This window comes from Mobula hypostoma, chromosome 12 (assembly GCF_963921235.1).
Source record: "Mobula hypostoma chromosome 12, sMobHyp1.1, whole genome shotgun sequence".
Taxonomy (NCBI): Eukaryota; Metazoa; Chordata; class Chondrichthyes; order Myliobatiformes; family Myliobatidae; genus Mobula; species Mobula hypostoma.
The window spans coordinates 25,557,436-25,574,061 of NC_086108.1; the positions used below are offsets into that span (position 1 = coordinate 25,557,436).

Consider the following 16,626-nt stretch of genomic DNA (forward strand, 5'->3'; position numbering starts at 1 on the left):
TTAAAATGATCTATATGAATAGAATGCAACACAAAGTTTTTCATTGTAACATAGTAGATGGGACAATAATAAACCAATTACACATTCAAGAACTATTCACTCATTTAACACCCATTACCTCATACGTCCCTATCTTCAGTAAAGTGATGTATTGGTACAGACCTGGAGTGAGATCCAAGCACGTTTTCTCATCACACCCCTGAAGTGAATCCAACGTGCGTGTCACCTGGCTGCCGAAATCCTCCCCGCCGTTCATGCACTCCCTCTGCAGTTGCTGCCGAAGGTCATCAATGTCATACTCATAACCGTCCAGGATAGGCGTCTCCCGGATGCTGATCGACCCACTGGAATTGTGCCCCTGCAGCCGGGAGTTCCGCAGGCTCTCCCGGTTCTGACCCGCCATCAGTACCGATGGGATGTAATGGATTTCGTTCGCGGCTTCTGCACTGGCGCTCTTCTGCGGCTGTGGGACACGGCGACGTTTGCACCACCGACGCCGCGTGTAGAGCACCAAGACAAGGAACAGGATTGCCAATAGCAGGGCAATCATCCCCCCCTGGAAAAGAGAGAGAGGAGAATGTGACAATGTCAACAAGTAAGGAGACTTCACTTAACAGAAAAGAAGTAATAATCCAACATTTTTTTGGAAAATAAAACATACTTTTTTAAATGAATCCAGCAGATTTCCCCCTCCTGAAATATATGTAATAGACCTCTATTGATATATACGTCTAGTTAGAAAATATTCAAAAGCTTATGATAGAGTGTATTTTGATGACTATTTGAGTACAATAGCTCTTCAACGATTGCACCCACAGTCAGTTCATTCAACTTTCCTGTAGCAATTCTTCTCATCTTTCTCTACTTGGTTACTATGACTTTGAATTTCAAATTCTTGTTCCACTAAGGCATAAATATTTCATCCACAGTACTGTGCAAAAGTCTACGTAAGTCTGTGCAAAAGGTACAATATATATAGCTAGGGTGCCTGAATCCTGCACAGCACTGTAGCAATTTTATGTATTGCACTGTACTGCTGCCACAAAGAACAACCATGACACATGTGAGTGGTGATAAACCTGATTCTATCATGGTTCTCTATTGTGGACTGAGTGGGAAGGGGGCAGAGAGAGGGGAAGCATAGTTGGGGTAGGGGAATGGAGAGGGGAGGAAGCAGGAAGCACCAGAGAAACATTCTGTTATGATCAATAAGCCAATTGCTTGGAATCAAATTACCTTGCCAGGTGTCTCAGGGCTGGGTGTGTCTGCTCTCTTGCCATCCCCCCACCCTGGCACTCCTCTGCCACCTGTCCCACATCCCTCACCTGGTGCTCCACCCTCACCATTCCCAACAATTTTTATCCCCACCGGATTTACCAGCTGACTCTCCTCATCATGTTGACAAACATAGTACAGTGTCTCATTGAAAAACCTTCCAGACAGCTGCAGAGAACCCTACATTGTTAAGTTAGTAAAGCACCAGTGTGGTGGTTTCCAAATTATCTGTTTACACAGTTTCCCTCCTTTGTAAGTTGGTTAAAACAACAGGACTAACATTCAGACTTCTAGACTGCTGATTCAGGAATATGAGTTTGAAATCCTCCGTAACAGAGGGGATTTCCAATAATGTTGCCCAGACTAAGTGACTGAGTTACATAGAGAAATTGTGCAGGCTAGGACTTTTTCATTGTGGTGTAGGAGAATATTTATCCTCCTGTACCTACTAAAGTGGTCACTGCGTGTATGTCTGTGTAGCCCCTCCACTTCAAGGTTTGACGTGTTGTGTGTTCAGGGATGCTCTTTTGCACACCACTGTTGTAATGTGTGGTTTTTGAATTATTGTTGCCCTCCTGTAAGCTTGAACTAGTCTGTCCAGTCTCATAGAAACATAGAAAACCGAACAATTCTGTGCCGAACATGTACTTACTTTTGAAATTACCTCGGGTTACCCATAGCCCTCTATTTTTCTAAATGCCATGTAGCAATCCAGGAGTCTCTTAAAAGACCCTCTGACCTCTCTCATTTACAAGGCGATTTCACCCACAGAACTGCCACTCAATGGATGTTTACTGTTTATTGCACCATTCTCTGTAAACTCAACAGACTGTTCTGTGTGAAAATCCCAGGAGATCACCAGTTTCTGAGATACTCAAACCACCCTGTCTGGCACCATCAATCAGATGTTTGGTCTGAACAGCAACTGAACCTCCCGACCACATCTGAGTGCTTTTATGCATTGAGTTGCTGCCACATGATTGGCTGATTAGATGTTTGCATTAACAAGAAGGTCTACACATGTACCTAATAAAGTGGTCACTGAATTTAAGTCTATTGCTGGGCTAGTGACACAGGTTCATTCCACTGCTGTCTGTAAGGTGGTTGAATGTTCTCTCTAGGATTGCATAAGTTTCCTTTGGGTGCTGCATTTTCCTCCCATGTTACAAAAACCTATGGGTTAGTAGGTTAATTGGTCACATGACTGTAATTTGGTGCTATGGACTTGTTGGGCCAGAGGGTCCTGTTGTCGTATTTTATCTCTAAATATTTTCTTAAATTAAAAAATCTAAAAATAGCAAGGGGGATATCTTATTGAGGTGCATAAATCATGAGGGGATTACAGTGAAAGTGTATCTCTTTCCCACAGTTGGGAAATTGGGACCTAGAGGGCATAGGTTTACGATAACATGGGACAGATTTAATCAGAACTTGAAGGAATGGAAGTGGTTGAAGTCAATGGAAGTGGTTGAGGTTGGTACATTAACGACATTTAAAAGAAACTAGTACAGATATATGGGGAAGAAATGTTTAGAGAAATATGGCCAAAAGGGTTTAACTTTGTTGGATACTGCAGACCAGTTGGGCCGAAGGGCCTCTTTCTGTGCTGAAAGACCCTCTGCCTCTATGAATCTATAACATGATGCCTACTGCTTTTGTTGTCATTGGGCAGAGTTCACAAGTTTGTGAGAGGTTGGAGTAGCCAGTGTAACAGTGATTTAGGGTAGATGGTATGCACTCCAGCAATTGTACACTGGTAATGGAGGGAATGTTAGTGGATGATGTGAAATTCAAGTGGGCAGCTTTAATTGGTTAGTACCAAGATTCTCAAATTTTCTTGGAACTACACTTATCCAGATCTGTGGAGGGTTTTCTGCTACATGCCATACTGGTGGGTGAAAGACTTAGGCAGTAGTTCCCAATCATTTTTTGCGGTACTGCTCCCTTGGCTCCCCAGACCATATCCCCAGTGACCCCTTCTCCCTTTCTGGCCATTACATAAAAAACTATAAAGAATTTTGATCTATGATGCACAGTGAAAGAAAATAGGAACTTCAAATTCAAAGCAGTGACAAATAATTGCAAAAAGTATTCAAATCTGTTGAAAGTTGCAAATAAAATTATTTGTTGATTTAATTACAGCGAAAGCAATTTTCATCAACAATTTCAGAGTGCACATTGGTAGTTCCACTATTCACTACTTCATTGCTTTTTCAACTTTTAAGAGATGGATGGTCTTGGTGCAGTGATATCAGGCTGATTTTCACATAGGAGCCTCAGATCTCCAAGTTCAGCAATTTGCAGTCTGTTTTGTTGCTTTGAAAGAAGTTGGGCAACTGCATTGAAACTGCACTCCTCTAAACATGATGTTGGAAAGGAAGTAAAGATCATTTTGATCTTTTTCCGCAGTGCAGGATAGTGTTCTGAGATTTCTTTGTGCAACCAATAGTTTTGATATGATTTTTTGAACCTCAGCTTCAGTTTGAAGTAATTTTGTACTGAGATCAGTTCTTCTTCCATCCTTCCTGTTAATTCCTCATTTCAAATGATCAGGAATGGATTTATTAACCAATCTGGAATTTGAATCAAGAGAAGACCCCGAAATTTCTGTGTAATGTCTTTATGCACTCACACAGGTGGGCACAGTATACTTGAAGATCATCTGGTATTCTTTCTTTCTCTTCCAACTTAGAGAGGTTCAAAAATTGGAAAAGGTCATGACAACCAATGTTGCAATTAAATAGGGTTAACCTGGACAGAAGTGTAGGGATGACTAATTCGACTTGGATAAGATTCACATAATTTCCTCACAATTGAAGACAGAGTTCATTAATCTTTGCAAATAATTCTGACAAATGAGCAATGTCATGCCTAAAATTCTTGAGTTCATTATTGAATGAAGTATTCAAGTCCTTAAAGAATTTTGTCATAGTTTTGAAAAGTGCATTGAAGCACCTCAGGCAGTTTCTGTTTGAGAGCCTTCTGACTTCTGTCTGCAATAGCAACTGTCAGTCATTCTCACTACAAAGCTCTCAAAATAATTGAGAATTGAGAACATGGGGCCTAATTTTACTTACCACTTTGATAACAGTATTTAATGATTTGTGCAGCTGATCACTTTAGTTTTTGCGACAAAGTGCTGTCTCTGAATCACACAGTATATGGTAAATCTGTCAGGTGCAGCTTTTTCTAAGAAAGTAATAATCCCACAGTGGTGTCCTGTAATTGATGGTGCACCCATCTGTTTCACAAGCAAGAATGCTGGTGAGTGTATTGTCTTCCTCTTTGAAAAATTTCTCAACAACCCAAAAAACTGACTCTGCCTTTGTAACCGTTTCTAGTCCCCTTTCAAGAAACAACTCTCATACCACGTTTCCATCTTTTATGAAACAAACATAACCAAAAAGCAAAGATTCATTGCCTTGCATTGTTGCCTCATCCAACTGCAGAGCAAATTCTGCTGTCCTTAGTATACTGCACAATGTGTTTTCTATATTCTCACAATTTCATTTATTCGTCTTTAAACAAAGTTTTCATTGAGCAGAATTGCTTTAATTATTTGGTTTTAATTATTAAAAATAAGCAAAGATCAGAGTGCATTCTCTTCAAGTTCTCAAGGAGCCTGGACAGTTTCATTGCCTCATCTGAAAAAAAACTTCTTCACTCAGTGGACATATTGGTTGCTTGGTGGTGGAATAAATCCATATTTCAGATACTTCACACTATACTGTCTATACTTTGTTTCATTTGGTTTGCTTCTGCCACTTTCATTATGTATTAACGACCACGTCAATTGCTTATTGTTTAAGTCCAAACCTCAAGCACTTCAATTAATAAAGGAGAAAGTTATGACATCATCATAGCTTACCTGACTGACTCTCTGCTGAAGGTATGTAAGGTGCGTAGCATTATCTTGTTTGGGCCATGGGCTAGAGAAATGCAGTCAAGACCATCTGAAAAGGCAGATTCTAAGCTTTACTCCATTGAGTGCTATACCCTAATTCACTGGAATTGTATCATTGTGTGATTCAGGTATGGGAATCATACAAGCTGATACTGTCCTACAGTATGTAGGCAATCGTCGATCCCAGGGGATCATGAGTTTGTTCCTTTGGTGGATTGTGTCCTCTCCAGAGTGCAAGCCTGTGTGGGAAGATTTGTTGGCCATGCAGCAGGTTCTCCCTCTCCACGTCACTGATGTAGTCCAAGAGAAGGGCAAGTGCCAATAAAGCTTGGTATTAGTGTTGTCGCAGAGGTTGCCAGAGTGAAGTTATAAACAACATCAAACTGCCTTAGGGATCTCAGCTCCAGATTTCTTCTTTGGAGTTTACTCCGGAAGCCTTTCCCATGGGTGGGTATGGTTGCAAAGCAGTGGAGGTTTAAAATCAGAGTTATCCTTCTCTTAGGTGGGCTACCATCCAAGGCTGATGAACCCCACCTGCCCAAAGCAATTGGTTTTGAGGTGCCAGTGGTCCGCCTTTGCTCCTTCTCTTGTCAGGCCTAATAACTAAGCCACACATGAAAGCCAAGAGTTGGATTTGGCTGTCAGGGGCTGTTAGAGATGTGCGCCATTTAGAGCACTTTATAGGGAGTGGGAGCTCATCCCACTACCATCCCCACTATGTCAATCTTAGGAACCTGTCCTACAGTAGTTAATGAGAATAATGTGAAGGTTGGGGCCGGAAATTACACAATTTCTTCAGTCCAGATTTCTCATGATATTACCAAATACAGAAGTGTCACATTGCTTTTCAAAAACTACAACATGCTTTGAGCAAAGTCTAAATGAACGGTGGGTTAGCAAGACATAAGGTTATTACGTGATCGTTATAATCAATTATGAGGCACTGAGGTTCAAATGTTTATAATAAGAAATTAATTTCTTAAATGAAGCCTGTGTTCCCTCATTTGCCCTACTTGCTAGCAAGTGACCTCATCACACCACTCCCTCAGTTACTCCCATTGCCCCCGGAGGGGTGACATTGCTCACTTTGAGAAACACTGGATTAGGGTGTCAGGAAGTGATTCACTTGCTGGAAGCTACCCAGCAGCTGACTTGCTGTTGTACCTGTGGTATTTGTGGTATCTTAGAGGAAACCAAAGAATATTGAGGGCAGATGGTTAGACTCACTCTGTATGGATATGATATTTCTCCAGTATTTATATTGTCAGTTGTCTGTCCAGATGGTTCAAGTTTCAAGTTTAATTATCATTCAACCATGCATGAATATTGCTGGATACGGAACGGACTGGTTCATAAGAATATCTATGGAACACTGTGTACATACATCTACTGATGCTTCTGGACACATCTCCAGTGATGTTCCTGGAATCATCAGGTGTTTCTGGTCTTTCAACATTATACACCCTCCTCCAGGTGACCCAGCCAGGGCTGATCAGTCCCCAGCTTGTGTCCAGATGGCTAGGTACTTATGATTCCATGGCTCCCCTCTTTTGAGCCACAGCCATCTTGAGGCCCTCTCTGCCGTATCGGTGGTACTGCGGATGGCTCTCCTCTTCCTCTCTCCCTCGATGCCCAAATTACTGAAGGCTCTAGCTAAGGAATGGGCTACGAATCCCCTACAACCAACCTCCACTGGGAGACACCTCGCTCTCCATCCAGCCTGCTGACAGTTGCTGACCAGTCCTGCGTACTTGGAGAGCTTCCTTTCAAAGGCCTCCTCCAAGCTATCTTCCCATGGGACTGTCAGCGCCAGCAGCACCACTTGCTTAGTAGACTCAGACACAGGGACAACGTCTGGTCGCAGGGTGGTGGCTGCGATATGGTTGGGGAACTTCAGCTGCTGTTCGATGTCCACCAACAGCTGCCAGTCCCTTACAGAGGTCAGGATACCTGCAGATGTTCTTTTGGCAGGTACTGGCTGTTCCCCAGCACTGACAAAGGCAATGGTCTGCTTGGAGGGTCGGGACTGCTTCGCCCACTCAACTCCTGCACTGACGGCTTCAGCGATGGTCTTCAGGACCTGATCATGCCTCCACCTGTACCGTCCCTCACCAAGTGCCCTTGCTCAGCTGCTGAGGATGTGCTCCAGGGTTCCTCGCTTGGAGTACAGCGGGCACGCAGATAGCTCTGCCTTGCCCCATGTGTGCAGGTTTGATGGGCTTGGAAGCACATCGTACACTGCCTGGATCAGAAATTGGATGCGGTGTGGTTCAGCTTTCCAAAGATCAGCCCAGGTCTCTTTCCTCTCAACGGCATTCTCCTATCTTGTCCAAGCTCCCTGTTGCTTCATTCCCACCACCTTGCAGGTTCTTGTCTCCTCCACTACTGCTCTCACCTCCTCCTGAGCTAGACGATGCCTTTCCTTCCCTCTGGTGTCCATTTGGGGAGTTCGAAACGATCCTAGCCCAGCTCAGCCTCGTGTGACCACTCTCACCAGCCTCCTGTGACGCAGCCTTGTCTCTGCTTCCTGAACAGCTTCCTCTGCCCTCCACTTCTTGCCAGTCCTCGCTTGGATCCCTGCTCTAGCCACCTTCAGGTCACTTGAGTCCCTATACTGTAGCACTTCTCTGGCTCTCGTTACCTTGAATTCTTCCTCCAAGGATTTGAAGGGCAGTTGCAGTTTGTTGTGGTGCCCATAGAGTGCGATGCTGCTCAGGCTCTTTGGCAGCCCCAGCCATCTCCTGAGGTGGTTGCTAACCCCCCTCTCTAAGGTTTCGACTGTTGAGATCGGAACTGCATAGATGAGGAGGGGCCACAGGATTCTGGGAAGAATGCCATGCTGATACACCCAGGCTTTAAACTTCCCAGGTAGGCCAGATTTCTCCACAGATTTCAGCCAGCCATCCAACTCGGTACTGTTCACCTGGACGGATGTCGTGTCCCTTAAAGAGCTGTTAAAAGCCTTGCCTAAGCTCTTGACTGGCTTTTCTGTGATGGTTGGGATGGAAGATTTGCTTGGCTCTTGTGCCCTAGTGGTTTCTTTTCAATGGGTTAGTTACAATATGTCTTATAAACAGGAAATTGGTATAGAACTCTATACTCTTTGCACTACATAAATAGCAGACAGAGATTACATCTGGGGTGAAACTGTGATAAAGGTTCTGTGGTAATGCTAATTCCTTGTCTTAAACTTCCACAAAGTGGATATAGCCAACGTGAAACATTCACCAGATCAGTTGCTGCTGTTTTGATCCCACTTTGATCAGGTTGAGTGAGATAAAGGCCAATAATGTCTAAAATCAGTTAACTGAAAGCATATTTTTCAATAGCAAAAATGGAAGTGATGAGAACTTAAATACCAGTAGGGAAGCCTTAGATTTTTTTTTTCACTCATTGCTTTCTCTTTCCCATTCTTGCCTCTATTCTTTAATAATTATTTCTATGGCAAGTTACTTTTTTGAAACAAAAGAGGAGATGATTAAGTGTTATACGTTCAGAAGTAAAAATTACATTATAATAATTTTTTCTGACAATTCATTACCCTAACTGAGCAATTCTTTAACCTTACTTGACCTTACAGTTGAATGTGATGAATGCTTGCCTTTCGTAAGAGTAATAATGAAAGACTTAGTCTGCAATCTGAATACTGATCACTCTACCGTCGTATCTCAATATTATAATATACACGAAGTGTGTGCATACAGTTACTGTTGTCACCATCTGTCTGCCTACTCAATGTTTCCAGCATATTACCCCCAAAGCATGCATTGACTTCTTTGTTGAGTAGTGTGACTCACAACAAAATTATCCACCTCCATCTAGACAACACAATGGCAGCTAAACTAACCCCGACAGCTCTCTAAAAAATGGAGCTGCTTAGTTCATTTTTAAGACCTCAGTCGTGCTGTGTAAGGGAAGTGGTACTCATACAGTGGCTATTATGTAAAGGGAAAATATATTCAAAAGTTTTGAGTTTGAAAGATGCTTTCCTTCTGAAGTTTAATTAATCACAACCTTCATAGTGAAAGTCAAAGTTAACTTTATTATATGTACAAGTGCAATGAGATATACACAGGTGCAATGAGAATTGTACTTGCAGCAGATCATGGGCACATAACATCAGATATACAACAATCACAATAAAACATGAATTAAACATAACTTACGCACATTTCTTACAGGGAAGAACCAAAATGAGTCTATTGTAGTGCAAAGTAATCATTATTCTGTTATAGTTAGACTCAAACTCAGCACTACCACCAAAAAACAGCAACCTTCATCAAAGACCCCTGCTATTCAGGTCATACTTTCTTTTGCTACTAACTTTGGGCAGGACATCCAGAAGCCTTATTTATGCATCTCTCAGGAGTGTGAACCCATAGAAAGAATCTGGCCCAGATGAGGTACATGTCCAAGTACTAAAGATCTGTGCTGATTAACTGGCTGGAGTGTTATCAATATCTTGGACCTCTTGCATTGGCAGTCTAAGGTACCCACTATCTTCAATTATATCATCAGGATTCTTTTCATCAACTACAGCTCAACATTCAATGCTATCATCCCTCAAAACTAAATCAATAAGCTTCAGGACCTAGACAATTATGCTACCTTATTATGCAAGTAGATCCACAACTTCCTCACTTGAAGATCCCAAATCAGTTTGGATTGGCAACAATATCTTCTCCACGATCTCCATCAGCACAGGTGCACCAGTGCTAAGCTTGTCAATTTTATCAACTCTGCCTCCAATGTCTACCCTGTCCTCAGTTTACTTGGTCCATCTCTGCCACCTCTTTCCACTTTCTTGATCTTTCTGTTTCAATATATGGAGACAGACATCTTCAGATATATTTAATAAGCCTATCTTGACTTCACCTCTTCCCACCCTGTCTCCTGTAAAAACATTATCCCCTTTCCTGAATTCCTCCACTTCTGCCACATCTATTCTCACAATGAGGATTGCCATTCCAGAACAACTGCAGAGTCCTCTTTCTTTAAAGGACAGCGTTTCCCTTCCTCTGCCATTGATGCTTCCCTCACCCATATCTTTTCTATTTCCCTGACATCTGCCCATACACAATTTTCCCATCATCGTAACAGGGATAGAGTTCCCCTTACCTATACCTAACACACCACGGTCCTCCGCATATCACATCAACCTCTGCAACTTACGCCATTTACCATGGGATCATACTATTAAACACATCTTTCCCCCTCCCCCCACCTTCTGCTTTCCACAGGGATTGTTTTCTCTGTGAATCCCTTGTCCACGTATCCCTCCCCACGGATCTCTCTCCTGCCACTTATCACTGCAGATTAGGCGAGAGCTACAACTGGCATTACACCTCTACACTCACCATCATTCAGGGTCCCAACAGCCCTTCTAGGTCAGGTGACACTTCCCCTACGTCTCTGTCAGGGTCGTCTACTGTATCCAGTGCTTCTGGTGCAGCCTCTTCTACATCGGTGAGACTAGACGTAGATTGGCCAATCGCTTCATCGAACACCTTTGCAATATCTGCTACAACAGGGAGGATTTACCATGGTAACCATTTAATTCTACTTCCCATTCCCATTCTGACTTGCCAGTCCATGGCCTCCTCTACTGTCATCTTGAGGCTACCCTCGGGCTGAAGGAGCATCACCTCATATTCTGCTTGGGTAGACTAATGGCATGAACATTGATTTCTCTAACCTGATATTTTCTCACCCCTCTCTCTTCTCTCTTTTTCCATTCTCCATCCTGGCTCCCCTCTTATCCCTTCTATTCTCCTCATCACTTCAATTTGGTACCCCTTCTCTCTCCCTTTCTCCCATGATCAGCTCTCCTCATTCCTTATTCTTCAGCCCTTTATCTTTTTTTACCTCTCATCTTTCAGCTTTTCCCTTCATCCCTCCCACCTTCCCACTTACCTGGCTTCACTTATCACCTGCCAGCTTGTACACATTCCCTCCCCCATCTTCTTGTTCAGACCTCTTTGGAAGGAGGAGAAGATGGTGACGCGATGCAGCGCGCGTGGCCTCTCCAGTGAAATGATATCGTATTTGTAAGTAGGATGCCATGAACAATTCTGATTTGATGGAGACACACGTGATGGTGCTCAGTGCTTGGTGTCGGAGGGCTGGTCGGATGCTCAAAGTTTTTGGACGGACTGAGAATCGGACTGTGGCCAGGTGCTTCCAGGATGCTACGTCGGCAAGTTTTCGGCACTAGAAGCTCATGGCAGGGAGAGTTTTCTTCCTTCTACCATCTGCGTGAGATGTTAGGGCTTTCGAGAGACTTTGAGACTTTTTTTTACCGCCCATGGTCTGTTCTTCTATCAAATTATGGTATTGCTTGCACTGTTGTAACTATATGTTATAATTATGTGGTTTTTGTCAGTTTTTCAGTTTTGGTCTGTCTTGTGTTTCTGTGATATCACACTGGAAGAACATTGTATCATTTCTTAATGCATGCATTACTAAATGACAATGAAAGAGGACTGCGTGTCCTCATAATCTAATCTAATCTAATCTAATCGTCCCTCCTTTCCAACCTGATGAAGGATCTTATCTCGAAAGGTTGACTGTTTATTCCTCTCCACAGATGCCACCTGACCTGTCAACTTCCTTCAGCATTTTGTGTATGTTGTTGTGGATTTCCAGCATTTACAGAATATCTTGAATTTATGGGGAAAATGTTGAACTTAGTTAACCAAGGAGACAAATTCTACAGTAAATGAAAATATGAAAATGATGGAAATTTGAAATTAAAACAGAAAATGTTGGAAGCAGTTGATTTGAAGTGCCAACTCTGTTTCTCTCTCCATAGATGTCGCCTAACCTACTAAGAGTTTCTGGCATTTTCTATTTTTATCTGCCTGAAATGATTAATAAGTTCACAGATGCAGCAAGTTGTGAGTTAATTTCAGACTAACAATTGAGGCTGAAGGAAAATTCTTGGAGTCAGTGATTGAAATTAAATCTGTTTAAAGCTGGATTTATTCTAATTGTGCTCTATGAAATTAATTATTCAATAATATGAACAGCAACATCAATAGTAAGCTACTTTATTCCAAATCCATAAGTTCTGAAGTGTTGGTCAACCTAACTATCCCATTTTGGTATGTTAAATATATGTACTATCATTGGATCATTTGGATATTTTAAAATAATACACATAAACCATTTTTAGGCAATCCAAATTGTTCTTCAGATGGGATTTTTTTATGATTACTAATATGCAGTTGTCAGTCAGTTTCTTGCCATCATAATTGTGCTTCCACTAATATATGTTCCTCTTTAATGCATTAAATATGCACAGCAACAATAAATAATGGATGGATTTACTGGATTGCAAGACTGCTAACAGGGACTTCAGTGAGCAGAAAATCCTGTGACTCAGACAGTATAATTTAACTTTATAGAAATAATCTCAGATCTACAGTGGAATGTAATTAAACCTAAGAATGAAGATATTGAAAAATGACAAAAATGAAGTACTGAACGAAAGAATGTTTCCAACAGACTGTTGAGAAGTTGTCAACTGGGCAAGTGGAAAACAAAGAAGTGAAATCCGAAAAAAATCTTGTGGCCTCTTACCTCTTCCCACCTGCCTATCACCTCCCTATCCCTGGGACCCCTCCTTCTTCCCTTTCTCCCCTGGTCCACTCTCCTCTCCTCTCAGAATCTTTCCTCTCCAGCGCTTTACCTTTCCCAACCACCTGGCTTCACTTGATATCTACTTCCTCCTCCCCACCTTTTTTATTCTGGTGTCTTCCCCCTTCCTGTCCAGTCCAGATGAAGGGTCTCAGCCTGAAACTTCGACTATTTATTCATTGCCATTGATGTTGCCTGACTTGCTGAGTTCCTCCAGCATCTTGCATGTGTTGCATCAGAAAAAAAATCCAGCTGTTTTAAAAATAATTGTTGGCTTTACAAATTTGGACTTGGTAAGACAGAAAAAAAAAAGTGAAGTAATAGTCACAGCAGCATTACCTGATCTACACCATCAATGGTTTAGTTGTACTTGTTAATATTTAGGTTGGGATTTCAATTAGAATGCTTCTCTGTTTACCTCTGCGAGCCAAGTTCAATGTGAATATCTGGGAGCAAGTCCCCAGATCATGAGAGGTAAATCTAAAATGAATTTCTACTCTATAGGCATCAATTTGCTGCAGAAGAGAGATGATTCATAGTTCAACATACATTTATTATCAAAGTACATACAGTATATATCACCATATACAACCATGAGATTGACTTTCCGGCAATAAATGCAGAAACACAACAGAATCAATGAACGACAGGATGGACAAACAAACAATGTGCAAAAGACAACAAAACTGTGCAAATTATAAATACAAAAGTAATAAATAAATAAATAAATAATCAATAAATAGAGAGAACGTGAGATGAAGAATGCTTGAAAGTGAGTCCATATGTTGGGGGAACAGTTCAGTGATGGGTAGGTTAAGTGAAGTTATCTTCTTTGGTTCAAGAGCCTGATGGTTGAGGGGTAATAATTTGCAATAACTGTTCTTGAATCTGGTGGTGCGAGTCCTGAAGCTCCTGTACCACCTTCCTGATGGCAGCAGTGAGAAGAGACCATGGCCAGGAAACATAGAAACATAGAAACATAGAAAATAGGTGCAGGAGTAGGCCATTCGGCCCTTCGAGTCTGCACCGCCATTTATTATGATCATGGCTGATCATCCAACTCAGAACCCTGCACCAGCCTTCCCTCCATACCCCCTGACCCCCGTAGCCACAAGGGCCATATCTAACTCCCTCTTAAATATAGCCAATGAACTGGCCTCAACAGTTTCCTGTGGCAGAGAATTCCACAGATTCACCACTCTCTGTGTGAAGAAGTTTTTCCTAATCTCAGCCCTAAAAGGCTTCCCCTTTATCCTCAATCTGTGACCCCTCGTTCTGGACTTCCCCAACATTGGGAACGATCTTCCTGCACCTAGCCTGTCCAATCCCTTTAGGATTTTATACGTTTCAATCAGATCCCCCCTCAATCTTCTAAATCCAACGAGTACAAGCCTAGTTCATCCAGTCTTTCTTCATATGAAAGTCCTGCCATCCCAGGAATCAATCTGGTGAACCTTCTTTATACTCCCTCTATGGCAAGGATGTCTTTCCTCAGATTAGGGGACCAAAACTGCACACAATACTCCAGGTGTGGTCTCACCAAGGCCTTGTACAACTGCAGTAGTACCTCCCTGCTCCTGTACTCAAATCCTCTCGCTATAAATGCCAGCATACCATTCGCCTTTTTCACCACCTGCTGCACCTGTGTGCCCACTTTCAATGACTGGTGTATAATGACACCCAGGTCTCGTTGCACCTCCCCTTTTGCTAATCGGCCACCATTCAGATAATAATCTGTTTTCCTATTTTTGCCACCAATGTGGATAACTTCACATTTATCCACATTAAATTGCATTTGCCATGAATTTGCCCACTCACCTAACCTATCCAAGTCACTCTGCATCCTCTTAGCATCCTCCTCACAGCTAACACTGCCACCCAGCTTCGTGACATCCGCAAACTTGGAGATGCTGCATTTAATTCCCTCATCCAAGTCATTAATATATATTGTAAACAACTGGGGTCCCAGCACTGAGCCTTGCGGTACCCCACTAGTCACTGCCTGCCATTCTGAAAAGGTCCTGTTTAATCCCGCTCTTTGCTTCCTGTCTGCCAACCAATTCTCTATCCACATCAATACCTTACCCCCAATACCGTGTGCTTTAAGTTTGCACACTAATCTCCTGTGTGGGACCTTGTCAAAAGCCTTCTGAAAATCCAAATATAACACATCCACTGGTTCTCCCCTATCCACTCTACTAGTTACATCCTCAAAAAATTCTATGAAGGGTGAGGGGGTTGGGTTCCTCGATGATGGGATGCTACTTTCCTGCGACATTCCTCCTTATAGGTGTGCTGAATGGTGTGGAGGGCTTTACCTGTGCTGGACTGTGCCATATCCACTACTTCTTGCAGGGCATTGGGATTTCCATATCAGTCCCTGATACAACCAGTCAATATACTCTCCACCACACATCTATAGAAATTTATCAAAAGTTTAGAAGTCATGCTGAATCTTCACAAACTTCTAAGGAAGTAGAGATGCTACTGTACTTTCTTCATAGTGGTATTTATGTGCTAGACCCAGGGCAGGTCCTCTGTAAAGATTCATCAGTTAGATTCAAAGCAATTAAAAGAAGGACTGGGCCAGGCATGGGTAAACCCGTATGAGACTGCCAGAATCACTTGGAGTTTCAGAATATGGCATTATTTGACCCAAGTGTAAGGTATGTGGCTTTGTATCAAATGCTATTACAATTGGATCTTCAGCAGAACATCTACTGAATCACCCTGCGTGGAATGAACATCCCAAACAATTGGACAATACCTTCCAAGAAAATGCACTGTCAAATGCAGGTTCCTGGGTTGGTTACCACGCTTATTCATATTTATTTGTTTAATTATTTAAAAATACATCACGGAACAGGCCCTTCTGGCCCGATGAACTGTGCTGCCCAACAACCCACCTATCTGACTGTAGCCTTATCACAGGACAATTTACAATGACCAATTAACCAATCACCACTGCGTCTTTGAACTGTGGGAGGAAACAAGAGCACCCAGAGGAAATCCACGCTTTCACGGGAAGAATACACAAACTTTCTTACATAGGATGACATAACTCCGACACCCCAAACTGTAACAGTGTCTCACGAGTCCCGGTGCTTCCGTGGTGCTCTATCTCAATGCTCAAACTTAAAAGATATGAACAGAAATTCATCAGTGTGGCACAGTCATGCAGCGTCAGCACATCACATTACAATGCCAGCCAGCCTTCTCCGATTGGTGTTCAATTCCTGCCACTGCTTGTAAGTCGTTTGCATTATCTTCAAGTGCTCTGGGTTCCTCCCGCAGTCCAAAGATGTATGGTTACCGTTAGTGAGTTGTGGGCATGCTTGGTTAGTGTCAGAAGCATGAAGCATGAAGCATGACGCATGAAGCATGCCCAGCACAGTCCTGCCTGATTTGATATGCTGCAAACAACACATTTCACTGTATGTTTCCATGTACAGGTGACAAATAAAGCTGATCTTCGTCATCAAATAAAACATTATTCTACACACAGATTTGTTCATGAATTGCAAATATAGCCCAACTTTTTCTATGCACATTAACATTGCAGAACACTAACTTTGAAAGGGCTTCAGTTCCAATGCCCCTATTAGATGTTCTCTGCTTGACAGTGTTTTTCCTTGTATAGAAATGACTACATTAGTATTATTACAAGTCTAAAATTAATTCTGAGACACACTTAAGTTTTATTAGAAATAAGTTGAGTTCTTCCAATTACTTACAATTGTCAGATAAATGTTTCCAATTAACCATGCATTGCTGACATTCAGCTGCAATGTTTCAATTTGTTGCAGCAA

General features: G+C 42.3%; 1 protein-coding gene across 1 annotated transcript in view; it reads right to left on the reverse strand.

The window, feature by feature from the left end:
- Window positions 1–16,626, reverse strand: part of astn1 (astrotactin 1) — a 2,838,691-nt gene that overhangs the window by 1,988,445 nt on the left and 833,620 nt on the right. The window contains exon 3 of the mRNA XM_063063753.1: window positions 163–556. Coding sequence (XP_062919823.1) covers window positions 163–556 — 394 coding nt within the window. The remainder of the gene's footprint in view (window positions 1–162; window positions 557–16,626) is intronic.